The sequence below is a fragment of the Elephas maximus genome, chromosome 19 (genome assembly GCF_024166365.1).
Source record: "Elephas maximus indicus isolate mEleMax1 chromosome 19, mEleMax1 primary haplotype, whole genome shotgun sequence".
NCBI lineage: Eukaryota > Metazoa > Chordata > Mammalia > Proboscidea > Elephantidae > Elephas > Elephas maximus.
The window spans coordinates 66,969,756-66,991,855 of record NC_064837.1 but is presented as its reverse complement, the minus strand read 5'-3'; the positions used below and the strand labels follow the sequence as shown (position 1 = coordinate 66,991,855).

General features: G+C 43.2%; 1 protein-coding gene across 3 annotated transcripts in view; it reads right to left on the bottom strand.

Moving 5' to 3' along the window:
• Window positions 1-604: 604 nt before the first annotated feature.
• MFSD11 (major facilitator superfamily domain containing 11) overlaps window positions 605-22,100 on the bottom strand; it is a 38,188-nt gene continuing 16,692 nt past the window's right edge. For all 3 annotated transcript variants that reach the window (XM_049858798.1, XM_049858799.1, XM_049858800.1), the window contains 5 exons: window positions 15,709-15,774; window positions 13,656-13,781; window positions 6,217-6,391; window positions 5,202-5,337; window positions 605-3,844 (listed from right to left, as the gene is read on the bottom strand). In XM_049858798.1, the coding sequence (XP_049714755.1) occupies window positions 3,680-3,844; window positions 5,202-5,337; window positions 6,217-6,391; window positions 13,656-13,781; window positions 15,709-15,774 (668 nt within the window). In that variant the 3' untranslated portion in view covers window positions 605-3,679. The remainder of the gene's footprint in view (window positions 3,845-5,201; window positions 5,338-6,216; window positions 6,392-13,655; window positions 13,782-15,708; window positions 15,775-22,100) is intronic.

Genomic DNA, 22,100 nt, shown 5'->3' with positions numbered 1-22,100 from the left:
GCTGCTGGGGGCAGGCTGCGCTGTGTGTGGGAGGGTGGGAGCGGAAGGAAGCTTCCCACGGACACCACCTGCTTTCTCCTCATGGTCCTGCTGTGTGTCCTCACCACACCACTAGGATGAATCTCAGCCATGCTGAGTCCTGTGAGCCCTTCTAGCCAATCTCCCAACTCGGGTGATCTTGAGGACTCCCAACACAGGCCCTTATTCAGCTCCCCAAAAACAATTACCCGGCAACTTACTTGTATTCTGAGAACTGAACTCCCAGGGGATTTATTGTCTGTGAGTCTACAAATGACAAGCCAACAAAAATCCCAGAGGAAAGAAATCCTCTGTGTGAAGCCAAAGCCCAGGTTTAAAGGTCTTCAAGCTCCGGGTCCAGGGAACCCTGGGGACAGGGGACTCTTCATACTCAGAGAGAAACAGCTGTGATTCAATCAAGCTTGCTCTAGGTCTAAGCCAAATTTTAATATATACAATATGGAACTTGCCATAACAGAGTATCCCATCCATACTTACTACACACACACCCACGCGAGACCAAGCTAATACGGCTTTTACTAACCTACAGGTGTGAAGATACAATTTTTTGACAAAGACAAACATAAAAATTCAACTCTTTATTTCACAGTCGTATCTCGTTTCTCACTAATTCTAAGAATTTAAAAGATGAGCTTTAGAAGGACTTCAAAGAATGGTATCCAGTCAACCAAAGAGCCCACCAAGAGCAATATTATTTATACACTTAAGAAGTGAGTAGAAACATAACAGAACCCAAAATACAAAAAATGGGAGTACAGGACTTGTAGTGAACGATATAGCACACAGCAAGTGGCGTGCAGCTGGGGAGTCATGTTCTGGACTGACCCAATAAAGCACCTTACTCCATAGTTCATTTCCCTTTTGACAATGACCACTGGGAACCCCACCAGTGGTGAGGAGATGCTGGGGCTTCCTTAGATTAAAATATAAAGTGTCATCAACACAGAGTATGGAAATTCTTCCTGCCAGGTCAGTGTGCAGATCCACGAAGAGCAAACAGGACAAGAGCCTGGGATAACGAGCAGCTCGGAGTGTAGGACACAGTTTAAGCTTTGGTATGGTGGGCAGTACTGTAAGCTGGCCGCCAGTGCTCACAGTCTCCTGGTATTCACACCCTTGTGTAGTCCCTCCCCTTGAGTGTGGGCCAGACCTACTGACTTGCTTCTAATGAACAAAATGTCACTTCCAAGATTCAGCTATAGAAGGCTTCACTCTGAATTATATATTTAAAAAATTGCTCAAGCAAATTAATATCTCCACTTATTTTTTTTTAACTAATTTATTGGTTTCTGAAAGAATATAATCTCCAAGTACAATTGTTTAAAAAAAAAAAAAGACTCTCTCTGGCTTTTCTCACTTGCATCCTCTAATGAAAAGGGCTGCCTATGGAGTGGTCCACGTGGCAAGGAGCTGAGGGTGCCTTCGGCCAATAGCTCACAACAAACTTAGGCTCTTAGTCCAACAGCTCGAGGAACTGAATCCTGCTGTCGCCAGTGACTGAACTTGGAAGTAGATTCTCCCTTTGGAGCCTGGAGATGACTGCAGCCCCAGCTGACACCCTCATTACAGCTCGTGAGAGACCCTGAGCCCAAGGACCCCATTAAGCTGTGCTCAGATTCCTGATCCATGGAAAGTGTGACTTACTAAGTGTGTGCTGTCGTAGGCTACTAAGTCTTGGGGTAATCTGCTGTAATACATCAGGGTAAGTAGTAAGGTGCTTAGGGAGGTGACAGATAACTTGTAGTAATTCTGAAACAGCACTTACAGAGCATTTACACAGGGTGAACTCATAAGCCAACTGACTTCATCTGGACTACAGGAAAGAAAACCAAAGCTTTACAAGTTAGAACGAGACAGTACACTGTTCTGTACAGATGACACCTCTCCAAGAACTCTTGCAGGACTTTCTGACTCCCTGCACTTGCCATCAAAAGCTGAAAATCAAGCTTTACAACATTTCTTCAGATGTGTAAGCCTGCTATAAAATTTCTAGCAGGCTTTAAAAAAATAATATAGAACATTATTCGTCCTCCTGGCTGAACTGACTTTTCCATAAAGCTCTTGATTTGTACAGTTAAGTATCACGTTTAAAAGTGAGTGCTTCCATTTATATGAAATGTCCAGGATAAGCAAATCCATAGAGACAGTAAACCTGTCGTTGCCAGGCTGGAAGGGAGAACGGGGAGTGACTGCTAACAGGTACGGGGTTTCTTTTGATGGTGATGAAACATTCTGGAATTAGGTAGCGGTGATGACTGTAAAACCTTGTGACAACCCTAAAAACCATGCAACTGTATGCTTACGAGTGGTGAATTTTACGGTATGTGAATAGATGCCAATAAAAAAAAATTTTAAGTGAGTGCTTATGAAAGAAGGTTAACATTTACGTTTAGGCATCTCCCCAAATATTTACACCCCGTTCCTCGACATCTGCACGGAGTGGCGTCTGCCCTAAGAGGTGAGTGATGCAGGTGGCCACCACAGCTCCAACCTCACCCAGGGCAGAAACCTGCATCTTTCAGGAAAATGACTAGAAAATGCCCTCCTTCAGTGAATGTGTTTGGATTTCTAAAACGTATTTTTGTTCACTTATAGATACGCGATTCACGTTTTTAAGACATGAAACAATTTTGCAGCAATTTGTAATACAGGTGGTCCCTGACTTATGACATATTTGAGTTACGAGGACCTGCACTTAAGATAGTTCATTTTTATTTTCTGGTGCATCGCTATGAGTCGGAATTGACTCGACGGCACTAGGTGGGGGTGGCGTACATCTTACCGTTAGTAATACGTACTACATACAATGTGGAAGCACGTAATTTGCTGATGTTATCATCCTCATGCCAACTCTCAGAGACAAATACAGGTTGGATTTATAAAGATACTGATAATAAAAGGCAGTAATAATGAAAACTTAAAAAAAAAAAAATGAGGTATTTTGCTTAAGTCAGAACTGGCTCGAAGGAGCCATTGGAACAGAACCCTGTCGTAAATTGGGGACTACCTGCACTTAATTGTAGTTCCCTGCTGAGAGCTACAAGGTAAAAATACTTACTGGATGAAAACATTTAAAGAGGAAAACTGTGCAAATCTTTTCGAAGTTAAGATTTCCACTTCAGCATCTTGATACTTATTTCAATGTCCTTTGCAGACACTTATGTGGGTGGCATACACTCCCTGTTACTACAGAGTAACACATAACCCGTACTCTGCACCCGGCTAGAATCTTTCTATGACACATGGTCCTAGTAACACATACCCTGTACTGTGCACATGGCTAGAATTTTTCTATGACATATATGTCATTTAAAATACTATTAAATCGAGACAAGATCTGTCAACGAGAACAGGAGGGAGAAGAAAACGCTGACATTCTATAACATGATTGAAAGGAACTAGAGATAGATGAAGTGAAAAACAGCGTCTCTGAACAATTACAATTGGTAGGCCAGGTTTCCCTTATCCCACTTGCTTTAAATATCTACTATCTGTAAACTTGAATACCGACTCTGGCTGATGCAAAAGTTTAAATTCTTTGATTTCCATCCTGAACGTCATCCGACGTGGAGGGGGAATGAGTGGTGGCCTCTCCCAGTGCACCTGCTCGGAAGAAGCATGCCTCTCACTGCCACCCGGGTCAAATACTTCGGTAGTCGGAGCCCCGGGCTACAATGGCAGCAGCTTCCCATTCCACAGCGAAGAATGAGATCGTTCCAAAGAACCCAAACATCACCATGACCAGGAGTTGCCAGTGAAGGAGAAGGTAGTTGCTGTAGAAAAACGCCACGGCTGCACAAATGGACTAGGAGCAAACAAAGTAAACCAGTCACAAAAGGCAAACAGGTCACTGAGCAAAGCGGCTCCACAGTTGAGTCGGGAGCACCACCATCATCTGACCCAACGGTTATCTCATCCTGGTGGTAGAGCTCTCTTCTCTCTGCCTCTAGATATAACTTCGCTAATTCGCAAATGTGCGCCGTAAACCTCCAATGACAGCTGGTAACAGTCAAATAAGCTGCAATCTTTGCTATTCAAAATAGCGCTTTGTGAAGAACTGGAGTTAAGGCAGTCCCCGGGTTATAAATGTGTGGCTTACGTACAACGCGTGGCTCCGAATCAATCCCCTCAAAGCCTGTTAGATTAAAAATTCAAGGTACGGACAACAGTTCTAATAACAAACTGGCGCTACTTTGTGATATACATCAAAGCACCATTATTCCTGTATTATTATGTTAAAGATGTTTTAGTGTATCGGGGAGTGTTTCTTTAACGTTTTTTATGCATGGAAAGGTACACTATATACTAAGACAAACATCTGATGTAACTGACATTAGATACAAACCATGCCTAACCGTTCCGACTTAAGTACAAATTCAACTTAAAGACAAACTTAGGAACGGAACTCCTTTGTCATCTGGGGACTGCCTGTACTCTGGTTTTTTACACAGCGTACACAGTGGGAAATGCACTCTTCTATTACAAATGAGTGGAATTCGGGTGTCTAAGGCAGGAGATTTCTAACTTAAGCTGTACAGACATGAATGTAAAATCTCTTATCCAAGTGCGGGGGGGGGAGGAATCACACTACTCATTGATTCCTAATTCTAATCGCAAAGCCTTTTAAAGGATGTCCCTTTCAGTTGAAAAAAAAAAAAAAAAAACTCACAGTACAGAGCCCCTGGGTGGTACAGTTAATGTGCTTGGCTTTTAACCAAAAAGTTGGAGGTTTGAGTTCACCCAGAGGTAGATCAGAAGAAAGGCCTGGCAATATACTTCTGAAAAATCAGCCAGTGGGAAAAAATCCTATGGGGTACAGTTCTACCCTGACACACACGGGGTCGCCATGAGTCGAAATCCACTCAACAGACACTGGTTTAAACACTGATGGCATAGTGGTTAAGAGCTACGGCTGCTAACCAAAAGGTCAGCAGTTCAAATTCACCAGGCACTCCCTGGGAACTGTATGGGGCAGTTCTACTCTGTCCTGTAGGGTCGCTATGAGTCGGAATCGACTCGACAGCAACGGGTTTGGTTTTTGGTTATAAATCATAGATCACAGACAAATATCTGGGTCAAAAAACCCCACAAAGAAAACAAAGCTAAAACACTAACAAGAAAGACTCTCCTTTAAACACAATCTGAAAAAGAAAAGAGGTTACCTGGACAAACTTGAAGACTGCGAAAGCCGGTGCACTGTCTTCAGAATAGAGAAAACCTAAAATGCTCAGGAGCTGCGTATTGAAGCAGCTGTCTCCAAGACCCAACAGAAAACTGCAGAGGATGGCAACTTCCTTGCTGGATAAAACACAGACGAACATAGTATGAGTAATACCACTATTTGCCAGAGTTCATTCAAATGTTACAGAAAAAAAAAAGGTACCCACCCATAAAGCAGTTTACCTTCAAGCTCTAAACACTACGAAACAAGAATAAATACTGGTGTGTATGAAGAAAGAATTTATATTCAAACTCACTCGCCGTCCCATTCTAGAAAACTGATCTGTTAACTATTTGAGAAACGAATGCTGTTTTTTGGGCTGGGCTCCCCCTGGATTTGTGGTTCTAGACGTGAATGTCTGCATCTGTAACGAACGTGAGCGCTGAGTACATCGAAAGGGTATCAGAAAAGCCTCTAGAAACAACTCTGAGATGACTCAAGGCCTGCCCAGCTGGTACATTTTCCCTTGTTCCTCTTTGTTCTTCCTCCAGGCCCCTAACTTCTGGATATTTCACCACTCAAAGGGCAGAGCTATGAGATTCAAATCAGATACTTAAGTGCTGCTTCACAGATTAAAAAAAAAACAACAACATTTAGTAGGCGGAAAAGGTTAACGTTACAAAAATAACTTGAGATTCTCTATGGATTCCTACTTAAACTAATCCTAATTCCACTAACGGAAGCCCTGGTGGCGTAGTGGTTAAGCGCTATGGCTGCTAGCCAAAAGGTCGGCAGTTTGAATCCACCAGGTGCTCCTTGGAAACCGTATGGGGCAGTTCTACTCTGTCCTACAGGGTCGCTATGAGTTGGAATCGATTCAACGGCAATGGTCACTTGATAGATGACCTTGTAAAAATAACAGACCTTCCAAGGAGGACCGACGGCTGCGTTTTAAATCTTGCCATCCGTGGCCTCCCACCCTTCCTTAAATTACTAGAGAAGTGGCCACACTGTACCTGGAATTGATGTAAGCACTGCTATCAGTTCCTTCAACAGGAGCAATGGGGGCGTCGGCAGGCATGTTGAGAAATATTAAGTAAAAAGCTACAAAATGCACCAGGATGCCCAACAGCACAACCGGGTTCCTACCAAAGCGATTGTTCTTGCTCAGCAGGCCAAAGAGGCTGCCACCTGCAAAGTCAAGATGGCGGACATGTTACCAACCAGGAGTCCTGGGTTATAACCAAGAAGTCAAGGAATAAACGTTCTCAGATGTTCAGTATCTTTAAGAGATCCGATACCTCCACACTTGCAGACAACGATCGCAATGGCCAAACACCAACTATTATGACAAAAACAAGGTAACCAAATTACTCGCATTTCTATTCATTAATGCTCTTGTATTTCTTCTCTGTGAATTACTGTACCCCAAAAAGTATGCCCTTTGATCTACAGTGTAAAACAGCAATGAGGAAATAAAAAGGACGTAACTCAGCAACTTCTACCCATGGGGTCACCATGAGTCAGACTCAACTCAATGGCAACTTGTTTTACCATGTTTTTCTATAATCCTAGTCAAAGGAACTAATGCATCACAAAGTCACGGATCCACTGAAATTCCAGAATTACGTGTAAGCTTCCTAAGTGGGGTGAAAAAGGCTTAGGAAGGTTCAGCAATCAAAATGGCTTAGAATGCCTCAATGGCAACATGGAAACTGAAAGACAGTGGGGCAAGCCTTTACATTTTTAAGGAAAATGACTTCTACCCTAGAAATCTATACCTAGCTAACTCAGAAATTAAAAGGTTAACAATAATAATAAAAAAAAAAAACCCCACTTAGAAAATGGGCAGAAGACATGCAAAGACTTTCATCAAGGAGGATATACAGAGGGCAAATAAAGGCATGAAAAGATACTCAACATCATTAGCCATTAGAAAAATGCCAATTAAAACTGCAGTGATACCACAACACACCTATCTGAATGGCTAAAATGAAAAATAGTAATAACACCAGATGCTAGAGAGGATTCGGAGAAATCGGATCACCTGTGAATTGCTAGCAGGAATGTAAAATGGTACAACCACTCTGGAAAACTGGCCATTCCTTTTGAAACTAAAAATAGACTTACCAGGTGACCCAGCAATTGCACTCTTGGACATTTATCTGAGAGAAATGAAGACTTATTTTCAAGTAGGAACTTGTACGCTAACGTTCATAGCAGCTTCATTTGTAATAGTCCAAAACTAGCAACTCCCTAAATGTCCTTCACAGGGCAGACGGCTAAACTGTGGCACACCCACACCACCGACTACTCAGCAATAAGAAGCAATGAAGCATTCACAACAACTTAGATGAACCTCAAGGAAATTATGCTCAGTGATAAACGTCAACCACAGAAGAGCACGATGTAACAATTGTGAAACAGCGTAATTACAGAGATGGAGCATAGATACTGGCTGCCAGGGTTAGGGATGGGGGGGGCAGGCGTGGCTATCAAGATAACACAGAACCTCCGGAGGCACCACTGAAGTCGTGATTGTGGTGGTTACGCAAGGCTAGCCATGTGACAGAGCTGCACACGCCAACAAGTGCCTGCAGAAATGATGAAATCTGAGTAAGATCTATGAGCTGGACCAATGGCAATTTCTAGGTTTGGACATTGTGCTGTGGCTGTGTGGGATGTTGGAACGGGGCTGGGGCTGGGTGAGGGGTGCATGGGACTTCCCTTCACGTTTCTTCACAACCTCCTGTGAATCTGTAATTACTTCAAAATAAATGTTTTTTTTTTTTTTTTTAAATGAAGGTCAAATGACAACACTGAGAGACATGCAGAGTCAAAACTTCCCTCCCACACACTTTTCCTCATAGAAGGGAGGTGAAGGAGGTGGTGGAGGGCTCGCCACGTAAGCGCACCAGATGAAGAGGGCAGCCAGTTGGGAGAGGCGCAGTGTGACCCGAGATGGTGAGAGTCATCACCACCATGCACTCCGCCACCGGCAAAAGAAAAACTGGCGGCTGTGCTCCAGCAAAATTAAGATATCTTAGTGCGGCTGTAACATAAATACCACAAGTGGGTGGCTTTCATGAACAGAAATCTATTTTCTCACAGTTCAGGAGGCCAGAAGTCTGAATTCAGGGTGCCAGTGCTAGAGCAAGGCCTTCTCTCTGTCTTTGCTGGCTCTGGGGGAAGGTCCTTGTCTCTTCAGCTTCTGTTTCCTTGCTTCCTTGGCAATCTCACGTGGCGTGGCATCTATCTTCCCCATCTGTGCTTGCTTGCCTCTTTGCTTAACGTGTTCCTTTTACATCTCAAGAGAGATTGACTCAAGACACAGCCTATACTGATACTTCCTCATTAATATAACAAAAAAATCCACATTGCCAAATGGGATTATAACCACAGGTATATAACCTGTTGCCATCAAGTCAATTCCAACTCTTAGCAACCTTGTAAGACAGAAGAACTGCCCCATAGAGTTTCCAAGGCTGTAATCTTTACGGGAGCAGACTGTCACATCTTTCTCCTGAGGTGAGAGCCCGGACCTACTTCCCCAATTCCCTCCTCTAGTTCAGAGCCCACTGTCCCCCCCGTCCCCCCACAGTCCAGGTCCTGCCTCAGGGAGGCCATCACGGACAAACCTCCCGCAAGCTGCAACCAGTATTACTGACACCACGCAGGTTGCCTTGGACTGTAACTTTACTTTTTTCCCCAAACACATATGCTTCTCAAAGGCAGGAACCTCATTTTAAAGATCCTTTTATTCCCACTGGAATCCCTCGTGGTGGTGTGGTTAAGAGCTCAGCTGCTAACCAAAAGGTCAGCAGTTCACATCTACCAGGTGCTCCTTGGAAACCCTACAGGGCATTTCTACTCTGTCCTATAGGGTAGCTATGAGTGAAAATTGACTCAACAGCAATGAGTTTGGTTTATTCCCATCAGCTCCTAATAGCACCACATATCTGGTAAAAATACCAGCTGACGCTGAATCAACACTGACTCATGGCGACCCCATGTGTGTCACAGTAGAAGTATGCTCTACAGGGTTTTCAGTGGCTCATTTTTCATAACAGGTTGCCAAGCCTTTCTTCTGAGGCACCTCTAGGTAGACCACAACCTCGAATTTTTTGATTAGCAGCCAAGCACAATAACTGTTTGCACCACCCAGGGACTCCTGTATATATGGTAGGTGTTCATCTAATCTGAATGTGGAAACCCTGGTGGCATAGTGGTTAAGAGCTACAGCTGCTAACCAAAAGGTCAGCAGCTCAAATCCACCAGGCGCTCCTTGAAAACCCAAAAGGGCAGTTTTACTCTATCCTATAGGGTTGCTATGAGTCAGAATCGACTAGATGGCAATTTTTTTTTTTTAAATCTGAATGTAAACAAAAAATTCACACTAAAAACATACAGAAAATTTAAAATCCTGAAGTTTCAAATTCATCATCTGACACAGGTATTTTTTCATTGTTAAATTATAATAGGACTATCACTTGGGTGCAGGATCCCTGGTGGCGCAGTGGTTAAAGCACTTGGCTGGGAACCAAAAGCTCTGGGGCTTGTACCCACCAGCCACTCTGTGGCAGAAAGATGTGGCAGTTGGCTTCCGTAAAGATTTACAGGCTTCCGTAAAGATTTACAGCCTTGGAAACCCTATGGGGCAGTTCTACTCTCTCCTATAGGGTCACCAGGACTCTAAATCGACCCAACAGCAGTGGGTTTGGTTTTTTTTGGTATTGTTCAGGTAAAACTGTTCACATGTCACACAGACACTGAAAAGCAGTCTAAAGAAAAGGGCAGGTGCGGGCCCAGAGCAGCCTCTGTGTGGCTCCATCCTGTCTGTGTGGCTCTGTCCTCTGTCTGCGTGGCTCTGTCCTCTGCGTGGCTCTTCCTCTGTCTGCGCGGCTCTGTCCCCTAGCCTGGCGTGTACAGAGACATCACCAGAGACCCGGGGGACCTGCTGTCACTCTCTCAAGGCTGGAAGGAACAAACACTCCAACAACACGATGGTCGGGAATACAGGCAGCTCCCAACTTAAGGTGTATTCAAGTTACGACAAGGTGTACGTACGACTGTCTTTTTTTGTACATCTTATCCTTAGTAATATGTGTACGACATACAATGCTGCAGCGTGTCATTTGCTGACATCATCCTCAGGCGTTCACTTGCAGATGTTCAATGTTATGATTTACTGTTCAAAACACTGCATGTAGCAGGCAATAATGAAAACTAAAAAAAAAAGGGGCATTTGACTTACATCAGAACCGACTTATGCTGGAGTCGTCGGAATGGAACCCCATCGTAAGTCGGGGACTCCCTGTAATGGGCTGGTTCTATGAAGATAAACTTCAGAGTAAGTGTAAAGAATCGCATGTGGATCTAAGACGTTAAATGCACAGACAGGGAAAACGAGACGACGATGTAACAACCGAGTAGGAATCTAGGTCCAAGAGCCAGGAGAAGTGCTCTAAATGCTGCCCAAGAAGGTGCCCACTGTTGCTGATTCAGCAGAAACTGAGCACCCAGGCTCAGGGAGGCCACAGCCCCTCGAATGCCACACAGCCGAGACGACGTCCAGACCACGGTCACGGTGTCGAGAACCACACTTTGACAGACAAACAAGCTAGCCAGTCTCTCGAGGGCAGCCATGGGAGTGATCTGCCTGGAGAGAAGATGACTTGGCAGGGCTGTAACAACTCTTCAAACATGAGAAAGGCTGTTCTAGAGAAGGATTACACTCGTTCTGTGTTAAGAGCCAAAAACAGCCAGAAAAAGTAGATGGATGTGACAGGGAAAATCACAATTGGGAAGAATTTCCTAACAATTCAAACAATGCGAGAGTGGACAGGCTCTCAACACCTATATCAATAAAAACATGGGAACTAAAAATAGATTCCCAACTCAAAAAACTAGACAAAGAACAACAAAGCAGACCCTAAAGAAGCACAGAGAAGGGAATAATAATAGTCAAAACTAATGAAGCAGGGAACCCCCAAAAATGTAGATCAAGTTAATAAATCAAAATCCTGGTTCTTCGAAAAAGGTAAATAAGATAAACCTACAGCTCACTTAACCAAGGGGGGAAAAAAAGGCACAAAAATACAAAGTAAGAAATGACAAGGGGGGAGTAACTACTGAAAAGAGGAAACTTTTATAAATCGGTTCAGACTTCCCGGTAAGCTGGAGTCATAGGGACTAAATCACCCTCCTGCCTGAAAAAAGAAAATGTAGAAAAAGTGTGACACAGTACGTATCAGGTGATGAAGGACAGTGATCCCTGAGGGATGGTGGATAAGCAAGGGCAGCCCTATAACTGCTTGGCTTGCTGTTTTGACAGAAGCCGCAGGCCACAGAAGCCATCTACCCCATTGACGCTGAGTTGGAGAGAGAGAGCCCTGAGCCAGGGGATACAAACAAGGCTGGAGTTCACAGGACAGTTTCGGAAGGAGAGCCGCACAGAGACCGTTGCAGAGATGGGCAGGGGCCCCCTGAGCCTTCAGCTGAGTACTAACCAATACACACATGTGAGGAAGCCAGCAGCGACCGGGAAGGAATCACCTGAGAGGATTACATAGAAAGCAGGTACTGGGCCTCACTCTGCGCTGGGAAAAGTGCCTGGTCCCACCAGCAGACTGGAAACCTTCATGATTCACACAGCCCTGGGTGGAGTCTACACAACGGTCCTCCCTCAGTAACGGAGTAATCAGTCCCTGACTAAGCACTGCTCTGATCCCGCCCAGCAAATTTTAAAAGCAAGACCTGAGAGGGTCACACTGTGCCAAGTAACAACTTCATCCAAGAATCAAGCTCAAAAATACCGCTAAGAATACAAAAACACCCAGCACGTAACAAGGTAAAATTTACACTGCCTGGTAGCCAATAGGAGCCCTGGTGGCACAGTGGTTAAGAGCTTGGCTGTTCTACTCTGTCCTACAGGGTCACTATGAGTTGGAATGGACTTGACGGCAATGGATTTTTTTTTTTCTTTTGTAGCCAACAAGGCACCCTGGTGGTACAACGGTTAAGTGCTTGGTTTCTAACTTCAAGGTTGGCAGTTTAAATCCACCACCTGCTGCACAGGAGAAATTATGGCAGGTGGCTTCCGTAAAGATTACAGCCTTAGAAACTATGGGGTAGTTCTACTCTGTCCTATGACTATGAGTCAGAATCAACTCGACAGCAATGGGTTTGGTTTTTTAAAAAAATTATCACGCAGAGAAGCAGGAAAATATGGCCCATAATGAGGATAAAAATTAAACATGGAGGTATCCTATGACCCAGCAATTCTACTCTTAGGTATATAGCCAAGAGAAATGAAAACGTGCCCCCACAGAAACACGTACACGAGTGTTCATGGCAGCGTTATTCGTAATAGCCAACAAGTGGAAACAATGCTGGGACCAAGGGAGAATGAAGAAAACTAAGCACATGAGGGAAAGATTAGTCCATAGGACTAATGGACCACATCTACCACGGCCTCCACCAGACTGAGTCCAGTACAATTAGATGGTGCCCAGCTACCACCACTGACTACTCTGACAGGGATCACAATAAAGGGTCCTGGACAGAGCTGGAGAAAAACTTAGAACAAAATTCTAACTCACAAAAAAGGCCGGACTTACTGGCCTAAGACTGGAGAAACCCCAAGAGTATGGCCCCAGAACGCTCTTTTAGCTCAGTAACGAAGTCACTTTTGAGGTTCACTCTTCAGCCAAAGATTAGACAGGCCGAGAAAACAAAATGAGACTAAAGGGGCACAAAAGCCCAGAGGTAAGGACTAGAAGGCAGGAGGGAACAGGAAAGTTGGTAATAGGGAGCCCAAGGTCGAGAAGGGAGAGTGTTGACATGTCACGGGGTTGGTAACCAACCAACAGCACAAAAAAACACGTGTACTGTTTAACGAGAAACTCATTTGTTCTATAAACCATCTAAACTACAATAATAAAAAAAAAAGTGGAAACAGCCCAAATATCCACCAACTGACAACTGAACAGATAACAGAATGTGGTCTATCCAACGGTCTGTATACTTACGAAAGCAGATAAGCGGAGATCTTTGTTTTGTTTACTCACTGTAAGTACAATCAATATTTGTTGAATTGTTAAGTGCCTCATATCTGACACAATATCCAACATACTACAGGTGGTGAACAAATCTCGGTTGAATGAAGGCGTAACTAGGAAGTCAGGGATCCCAAGACACTCCCCTTAAGTATTTAAGTGGAAAATTTAGGAGAGACCAAACGTGTTCTCGCTTACGGTTTCATTGTGAATTATCCGGCAAATGTTTTATTATTCATATTAGAATAGTGATATAACAGAAAAACAAACACCTACTAGCTTGAGAGAAAATAATGTGGAATAGAAGAAAGTCAAGGGCGGAGAAAGGAAACACATTTAAAAGTTTGATTATCATGGACTGATTTTTTTTTAATGCAAAGATTTTGCTTTAAACCAACCTAAAATTTCTCCAATGCCGATGAAAATGCCAGAAAGTCCAATGAGGCTTTTCTCTTCTGTCCCAAATTTATTGACTGCACCGATACAGGTTCCATAGACACCAGAGAAGAAAGTCAATTCCAGGCCTTTAGGAAAAAAATTCAGATTTAACTATACAGTCACACTCTCCCTTCCTAGTTTCCCTTCGTACCCAGTAGTACTTGAGCTGTATACGTATAAAACACACACACAAAACAGATGTCACTGAGCGAGCCCGAAATGCTGCCAAGAGCATGACTTTATGCTGCAAGGCGGATGAAATGGAATTAGCCACAAGATGGCAGCTGCTGCACGTTCCATATAAAAATGTACCACTCAAACAAGCAAAAGGCATCCTTAGGTTAAAAACTGTCACCTCTGTGTGCTGACAGGGAGTGGGTGGAGGGTGTAATTAACATAATCTGGTGGGTGAACACTAACGTGCCCATTATCCTGGTAAGAGCTTTCCCAGGGAACAAGAACATATGCCTGGAAACTAATGCATGCTACTCACTGTTGCTTAAAAGCATAAAAATGTTTCAATTAATCCTTCTTCCTTAGAACATTCCAAACATATAAATAACAACAACTCAGTAGAGGACCTTGACTTCTTCATGCTGTACATCTTGTCAATTTTAAAGATGTTTAATGTTTATTCTAAGGAGCCCTGGTGGCGTTAACAGTTAAATACTTGGCTGTGAACCGAAAGGTTGTTGGTTCAAACCCACCCATCAGCTTTGTAGGAGAAAGATATGGCAGTCTGCTTCTGTGAAGCCTGGAAAACCCTACGGGGCAGTTCTACTCTGTGACATGGGGTCACTCTGAGTCAGAATCCACTTGATGGCACCCAATAACAACAACGTTTATTCTGGAGTCCCTGGGTGGTGCAAACGGTTAAGCACTTGGCTGCTAGCCAAAAGGTTGGAGGGTGGGTCTACCCAGAGGCAACTTGGAGGAAAGACAAGGCAATCTACCTCTGAAAAATCAGCCAGTGAAAACCCTGTGGAGCACAGTTCCGCTCTGAAACATGAGTTGGAGTCAACTCAACAGCAACTGGTTTGGTCAATGTATATTCTATTTCCTCTAAAAAGAACATCTTGTACCTACGAGGCACATAAAGGCAAAGGTAATAACAGGCACGTTAAAGCACTCTAACGGAACAGCTCCTCATCATTCTTACAACCTAAGAGTGACCACTTGTTGTGACATCACATCACCATGTGGTGATTCACAAAGCTCACCCCATTTCATCACAAACTATCTTAGTCCATATGAAGTTACAGGGATGGAGCCTGGGGATTTTCTGTAGTGCTCCATGTTGCCCTAAAATCACTACATGTTTGTGGTAGAAGACCCTCAGTGAGATGGACTGACACAACGGCTGCAACAACGGGCTCACATAACAATGATTGTGAAGATGGCACAGGACCAGGCAACGTTTCAGTCTGTTATACATGGGGTTGCTATGGGATCTAACAACAACAACAACGTCTCCAACGAGGGTTCCCAGTGAGCGACCCCTTCCCGTTCTCATGCCCTTGCGTAGAACCCTCCCCAGTGAATTTGGGCTGGCCCTGGGACTTGCTTTGACCAATGCAGAAGGTGGCAGGAGAGTCACCGGGCCCGCTCCAGGCCTAGGCCTCAACAAGATCTGGTGGTTTCTCCTTTTGCCCTTGTTGGAGCCCTTCATCAGTACGTAGCAACTCTGGCTGTCCTGCTGGGTCCCAAGGAGGGGATCACGTGGAAGGACTAGCCAAGGGGCCAAGGCCCTGAGGCTACAGGGAAGGAGAGGCACAGCCTTACGGCTAACCCCGTCAAAGTACCAGATGTGGGACTAAGGCTATCTTAGAAGTTCCAGCCTCAGCCGCCCTCTGACAGCAGCCACAGAGATGCCAACTGAGACCACCAGAAGAACTGTCCAGCTGAGCCCCAGTCAATGAACAGAACTGTGAGCAATAACAACATGGTGGTTTTTTTAAGCCCTTATTGTTCTTAGGCAGTTAACAGAAAGGCAAAACGGCAATTCACTCCTACCTGTATAAGCAGTTGTAACGCTAAGAAGGAGCATCTCCTTGGTGACACATAACTTAAGAGACTTTTCTGTAAGGAAAAAAATTTGAATTAATGAAACAAATATTCTAAAACATCCCTTCAACCAGAACACCCCTTTTTCAATAATGCCAGTAAGCAAGTACTTTGGGACAAGGGTTAATGATTCGTGTTGAAACTCTTAAGGTGTGAACTACAAATATAAAATGTTTATTTCAACTGTTTAAATATATTCTAAAGTTCCATTTTCTCCAACACATTCTCTAGCTCATATAAACAAACAACATAAAACGGAAGAAAAAAAATCAAACAAAACAAAAGAATACACCAACAAGATTAAAGGTTAAGCTATTAAAGGGAGTCATCGTCAGGTGCCGTCGAGTAGCGACCCTATGCACAACAGAACGAAACGCTGCCCGGTGCTAAGCCATCCTTACAATCACTGTTATGCTTGAGCTCATTGCTGCAGCTACCATATCAATCCACCTCGTTGAGGGTCTTCCTCTTTTCCACTGACCTTGTACTCTGCCAAGCATGATATCCTTCTCCAGGGACTGATCCCTCCTGACAACATGTCCGAAGTATAAAAGACGCAGTCTCGCCATCCTTGCTTCTAAAGAGCATTCTGGTTGTACTTCTTCTAAGACAGATTTGTTCATTCTTTTGGCAGTCCATCGTATATTTAAGATTCTTCGCCAACACCGCAATTCAAAGGCGTCAATTCTTCTTCGGTCTTCCTTATTCATTGTCCAGCTTTCACATGCATATATATGATGCGATTGAAAATACCGTGGCTTGGGTCAGGCGCACCTTAGTCCTTCAAGGTGACAGCTTAGTTTTTCAACACTTTAAGGAGGTCCTTTGCAGCAGATTTGCCCGATGCAATGCATCTTTTGATTTCTTGACTGCTGGTTCCATGGGTGTTGATTGTGGATCCATGTAAAGCTAAATCCTTGACAACTTCAGTATTTTCTCCATTTTTCATGATGTGGTTTATTGGTCCAGTTGTGAGGACTTTTGTTTTATGTTGAGGTGTAATCCATACTGAAGGCTGTGGTCTTTAGTCTTCATTAGTAAGTGCTTCAAGTCCTCTTCACTTTCAGCAAGCAAGGTTGTGTCATCTGCATAACACAGATTGTTAACGAGCCTTCCTCCAATCCTCATGCCCCGTTGTTCTTCATAGTCCAGCTTCTCGTATTATTTGTTCAGCATACAGATTGAATAGGTATGGTGAAAGAATATAACCCTGACGCACACCTTGCCTGACTTTAAATGAATCAGTATCCCCTTGTTCTGTCCGAACTGCCTCTTGATCTATGTAAAGGTTCCTCATGAGCACAATTAAGTGTTCTGGAATTCCCACTCTTTGCAATGTTACCCACAGTTTGTTATGATCCACACAGTCGAATGCCTTTGCATAGTCAATAAAACACAGGTAAACATCCTTCTGGTATTCTCTGCTCTCAGCCAGGATCCATCTGACATCAGCAACGATATCCCTGGTTCCACGTCCTCTTCTGAAACCTACCTGAATTTCTGGCAGTTCCCTGTCAATATACTGCTGCAGCCGTTTTTGAATGATCTTCGGCAAAATTTTGCTTGTGTGTGATATCAATGATATTGTCCCATAAATTCCACATTCAGTTGGATCACCTTTCTTGGGAACAGGCATACATATGGATCTCTTCCAGTCAGTTGACCAGGAAGCTGTCTTCCATACTTCTTGGCATAGATGAGTGAGCACCTCCAGCACTGCATTTGTTTGTTGAAACATCTCAATTGATATTCCATCGATTCCTGGAGCCTTGTTTTTCGCCAATGCCTTCAGAGCAGCTTGGACTTCTTTCTTCGGTACCATCGGTTCCTGATCATATGCTACCTCTTGAAATTGCTGAACATCAACTAATTCTTTTTGATACGATGACTCTGTGTATTCGTTCCATCTCCGTCAGAAGAAGGCCAGGGGCCGATTGTGGAACAGACCATCAACTGCTCATATGCAAGTTCAAGGTAAAACTGAAGAAAATCAGAGCAAGTCCACCCAAAGTACGACCTTGAGTACATCCCACCTAAATTTCGAGACCATCTGAGGAATAGAGTTGACACACTGAACGCTGTGACCGAAGACCAGATGAGTTGTGGAATGACATCAAGGACATCAGCCATGAAGAAAGCAAAAGGTCACTGAAAAGACAGGAAAGAAAGAAAAGACCAAGATGGATGTCAGAGGAGACCCTGACACTTGCTCTCGAACATCGAGCAGCTAAAGCAAAAGGAAGAATTGATGAAGTAAAAGAACTGAACAGAAGATTTCAAAGGGCCTCTCAAGAAGACAAAGTAAAGTATTACAATGACACGTGCAAGGAGCTGGAGATGGAAAACCAAAAGGGAAGAACACGCTCGGCATTTCTCCAGCTGAAAGAACTGAAGAAAAAATTCAAACCTTGAGTTGCAATCGTGAAGGATTCTATGGGGAAAATATTAAACGACGCGTGAATAGTAGACCATATGATTGTCTAATTCAAAATAGCTAATACCAGTTCATTTCAGCTTACTAATGCCTGGGATATTTATCTTCAAGTGTTCCATTTCATTTTTGACGACGTCTAATTTTCTTATAGTCACACTTCATGCATTCCATGTTCTGACTATTAATGGAAGTTTGCAGCTATTTGTTCTCATTTTGAGTCATGCCACATCAGCAAAAAAAGTCCTGAAAGCTTGACTCCATCCACATCATTAAGGTTGACTCTACTTTGAGGAGGCAGCTCTTCTCCAGTCATATGCTCAGTGCCCTCCAACCTGAGGGGCTCACCTTCCAGCAATACATCAGATGTTCTACTGCTGTCCGTACGGTTTTCACTGGCCAGTTTTTTTCAGAAGCAGATCACCAGGTCCTTCTTCCCAGTCTGCCTTAGTCTGGAAGCTCCACTGAAACCTGTCCACCATGGGTGACCCTACTGGTACCTGAAATACCAGTGGCATAGCTTTCACCATCACAGCAACACACAAGCCATCACAGCATGATAAACTGACAGACGGGTGGTGGAGAGATATTATAGGACCCAGAAACTACATTCCTAGGAGAAATGAAAACATGTCCACACAAACACTTGTACATAAACGTTCATAGTAGCCTTATTCACAATATCTACGAAAAGTAAAAACAACTCAAATGTTAAAACATAGATGCACCTTGAAATCATTATGCTAAATAAATGATTTACTTAGTAAAAGACACAACAGACCACATACTGTATGGTTCCATTTATATGAAGTGTCTAGAACAGGCAAATCCATAGAGACAAAAAATATGGACAGGGAGGCGTGGAGTCTGGGAGGAAACTAGGGGTGATTGCTAATAGGTATAGGCTTTTCTGGAGAGGTGATAAAAATGATTGTGATGATGGTCGCACAGCTCTTTGGGTATAATAAAAACTACTGAATTTTACAATTTAAATAGGTTAATTGTGTGGTATGTGAATTATAGCTCAGGAATGCTGCTATGTGAAGGAAAAAGACATATTCTAACACCTTAATGGACCTCGATGCTTTTTATTACAAAAACAAATTCCACCATATATACTATTTTGTAATTTGTCTTCACATAATAAATCAAATAGTTTCTAATATTCATAGAGAACAACATTTTAATGGCTAGTGTAATCTACTGTAAAAAAGTACCAATGCCTCAGAGCTGAATAAATTCTTTTGTTTCTCATTAATAGAAACGTCTTAGGTAAATTTGGCAAAAAATTTTAATTATGCCGAGGCTAATCGTATTCGTTGAATTGCTAGATCAAAGGTTATAACCATTTTTAAGGCTTTTGATACTTACTGATAAATCATCCTTCAGAAGGTAATATAAAGGCATATCCTTATGAGCAGTATGGTCTTATGTTCGTTAAGTTCCCGGCCCCGTAACCCTGAGAATCATTTTTTATCTTTTAATATGCGATAGAAAGCTTTTTAATTTGTATTCCTTATAATTAAGTTATAATAACTTTTTCCTTTGCTTGTTAATGCCTGTTTTCTACTGAACTGCTTACACTTTTCCTATGCGCCCTCAACAGCTCTCTACGGTGTGCATACCGCAGATATTCTCCCCAGACCCTCCCTGCCATTTTAAGTTGTGGTTGTTTTGACATTTTTTTTTTTTTTATTAACTTTTATTAAGCTTCAAGTGAACGTTTACAAATCCAATCAGTCTGTCACATATAAGTTTACATAAATCTTACTCCCTTCTCCCACTTGCTCTCCCCTTATTGAGTCAGCCCTTTCAGTCTCTCCTTTCGTGACAATTTTGCCAGCTTCCCTCTCTCTCTATCCTCCCATCCACCCTCCAGACAAGAGATGCGAACACAATCTCAAGTGTCCACCTGATATAATTAGCTCACTCTTCACCAGCATCTCTCTCCCACCCACTGACCAGTCCCTTTCATGTCTGATGAGTTGTCTTCGGGGATGGTTCCTGTCCTGTGCCAACAGACGGTCTGGGGACCATGGCCGCTGGGATTCCTCTAGTCTCAGTCAGACCATTAAGTATGGTCTTTTCATGAGAATTTGGGGTCTGCATCCCACTGATCTCCTGCTCCCTCAGGAGTTCTCTGTCGTGCTCCCTGTCAGGGCAGTCATCGATTGTGGCCGGGCACCAACTAGTTCTTCTGGTCTCAGGATGATGTAGGTCTCTGGTTCATGTGGCCCTTTCTGTCTCTTGGGCTCTTAGTTGTCGTGTGACCTTGGTGTTCTTCATTTTCCTTTGCTCCAGGTGGGTTGAGACGAATTGATGCATCTTAGATGGCCGCTTGTTAGCATTTAAGACCCCAGACGCCACATTTCAAAGTGGGATGCAGAATGTTTTCATAATAGAATTATTTTGCCAATTGACTTAGAAGTCCCCTCAAACCATGGTCCCCAGACCCCCGCCCTTGCTCCGCTGACCTTTGAAGCATTCATTTTATCCCGGAAACTTCTTTGCTTTTGGTCCAGTCCAATTGAGCTGACCTTCCATGTACTGAGTGTTGTCCTTCCCTTCACCTAAAGCAGTTCTTATCTACTGATTAATCAATAAAAAAACCTCTCCCTCCCTCCCCGCCTCGTAACCACAAAAGTATGTGTTCTTCTCAGTTTTTACTATTTCTCAAGATCTTATAATAGTGGTCTTATACAATATTTGTCCTTCTGCCTCTGACTAATTTCACTCATCACAATGCCTTCCAGGTTCCTCCATGTTACGAAATGTTTCACAGATTTGTCACTGTTCTTTATCGATGCGTAGTATTCCATCGTGTGACTATACCACAATTTATTTACCCATTCATCTGTTGATGGACACCTTGGTTGCTTCCACCTTTTTGCTATTGTAAACAGAGCTGCAATAAACATGGGTGTGCATATATCTGTTTGTGTGAAGGCTCTTGTTTCTCTAGGGTATATTCCGAGGAGTGGGATTTCTGGGTTGTATGGTAGTTCTATTTCTAACTGTTTAAGATAACGCCAGATAGATTTCCAAAGTGGTTGTACCATTTTACATTCCCACCAGCAGTGTATAAGAGTTCCAATCTCTCCGCAGCCTCTCCAACATTTATTATTTTGTGTTTTTTGGATTAATGCCAGCCTTGTTGGTGTGAGATGGAATCTCATCGTAGTTTTAATTTTCATTTCTCAAATGGCTAATGATCGGGAGCATTTTCTCATGTATCTGTTGGCTGCCTGAATATCTGCTTTAGTGAAATGTGTGTTCATATCCTTTGCCCACTTCTTGATTGGGTTGTTTGTCTTTTTGTGGTTGAGTTTTGACAGAATCATGTAGATTTTAGAGATCAGGCGCTGGTTGGAGATGTCATAGCTGAAAATTCTTTCCCAGTCTGTAGGTGGTCTTTTTACTCTTTTGGTGACGTCTTTAGATAAGCATGGGTGTCTGATTTTTAGGAGCTCCCAGTTATCTGGTTTCTCTTCATCATTTTTGGTAATGTTTTGTATTCTGTTTATGCCCTGTATTAGGGCTCCTAGGGTTGTCCCTATTTTTTCTTCCATGATCTTTATCATTTTAGTCTTTATGTTTAGGTCTTTGATCCACTTGAAGTTAGTTTTTGTGCATGATGTGAGGTATGGGTCCTGTTTCATTTTTTTGCAGATGGATATCCAGTTATGCCAGCACCATTTGTTAAAAAGACTATCTTTCCCCGAATTAACTGACACTGGTCCTTTGTCAAATATCAGCGGCTCATACGTGGATGGATTTATATCTGGGTTCTCAATTCTGTTCCATTGGTCTATGTGTCTGTTGTTGTACCAGTACCAGGCTGTTTTGACTACGGTGGCTGTATAATAGGTTCTGAAATCAGGTAGAGTGAGGCCTCCCACTTTCTTCTTCT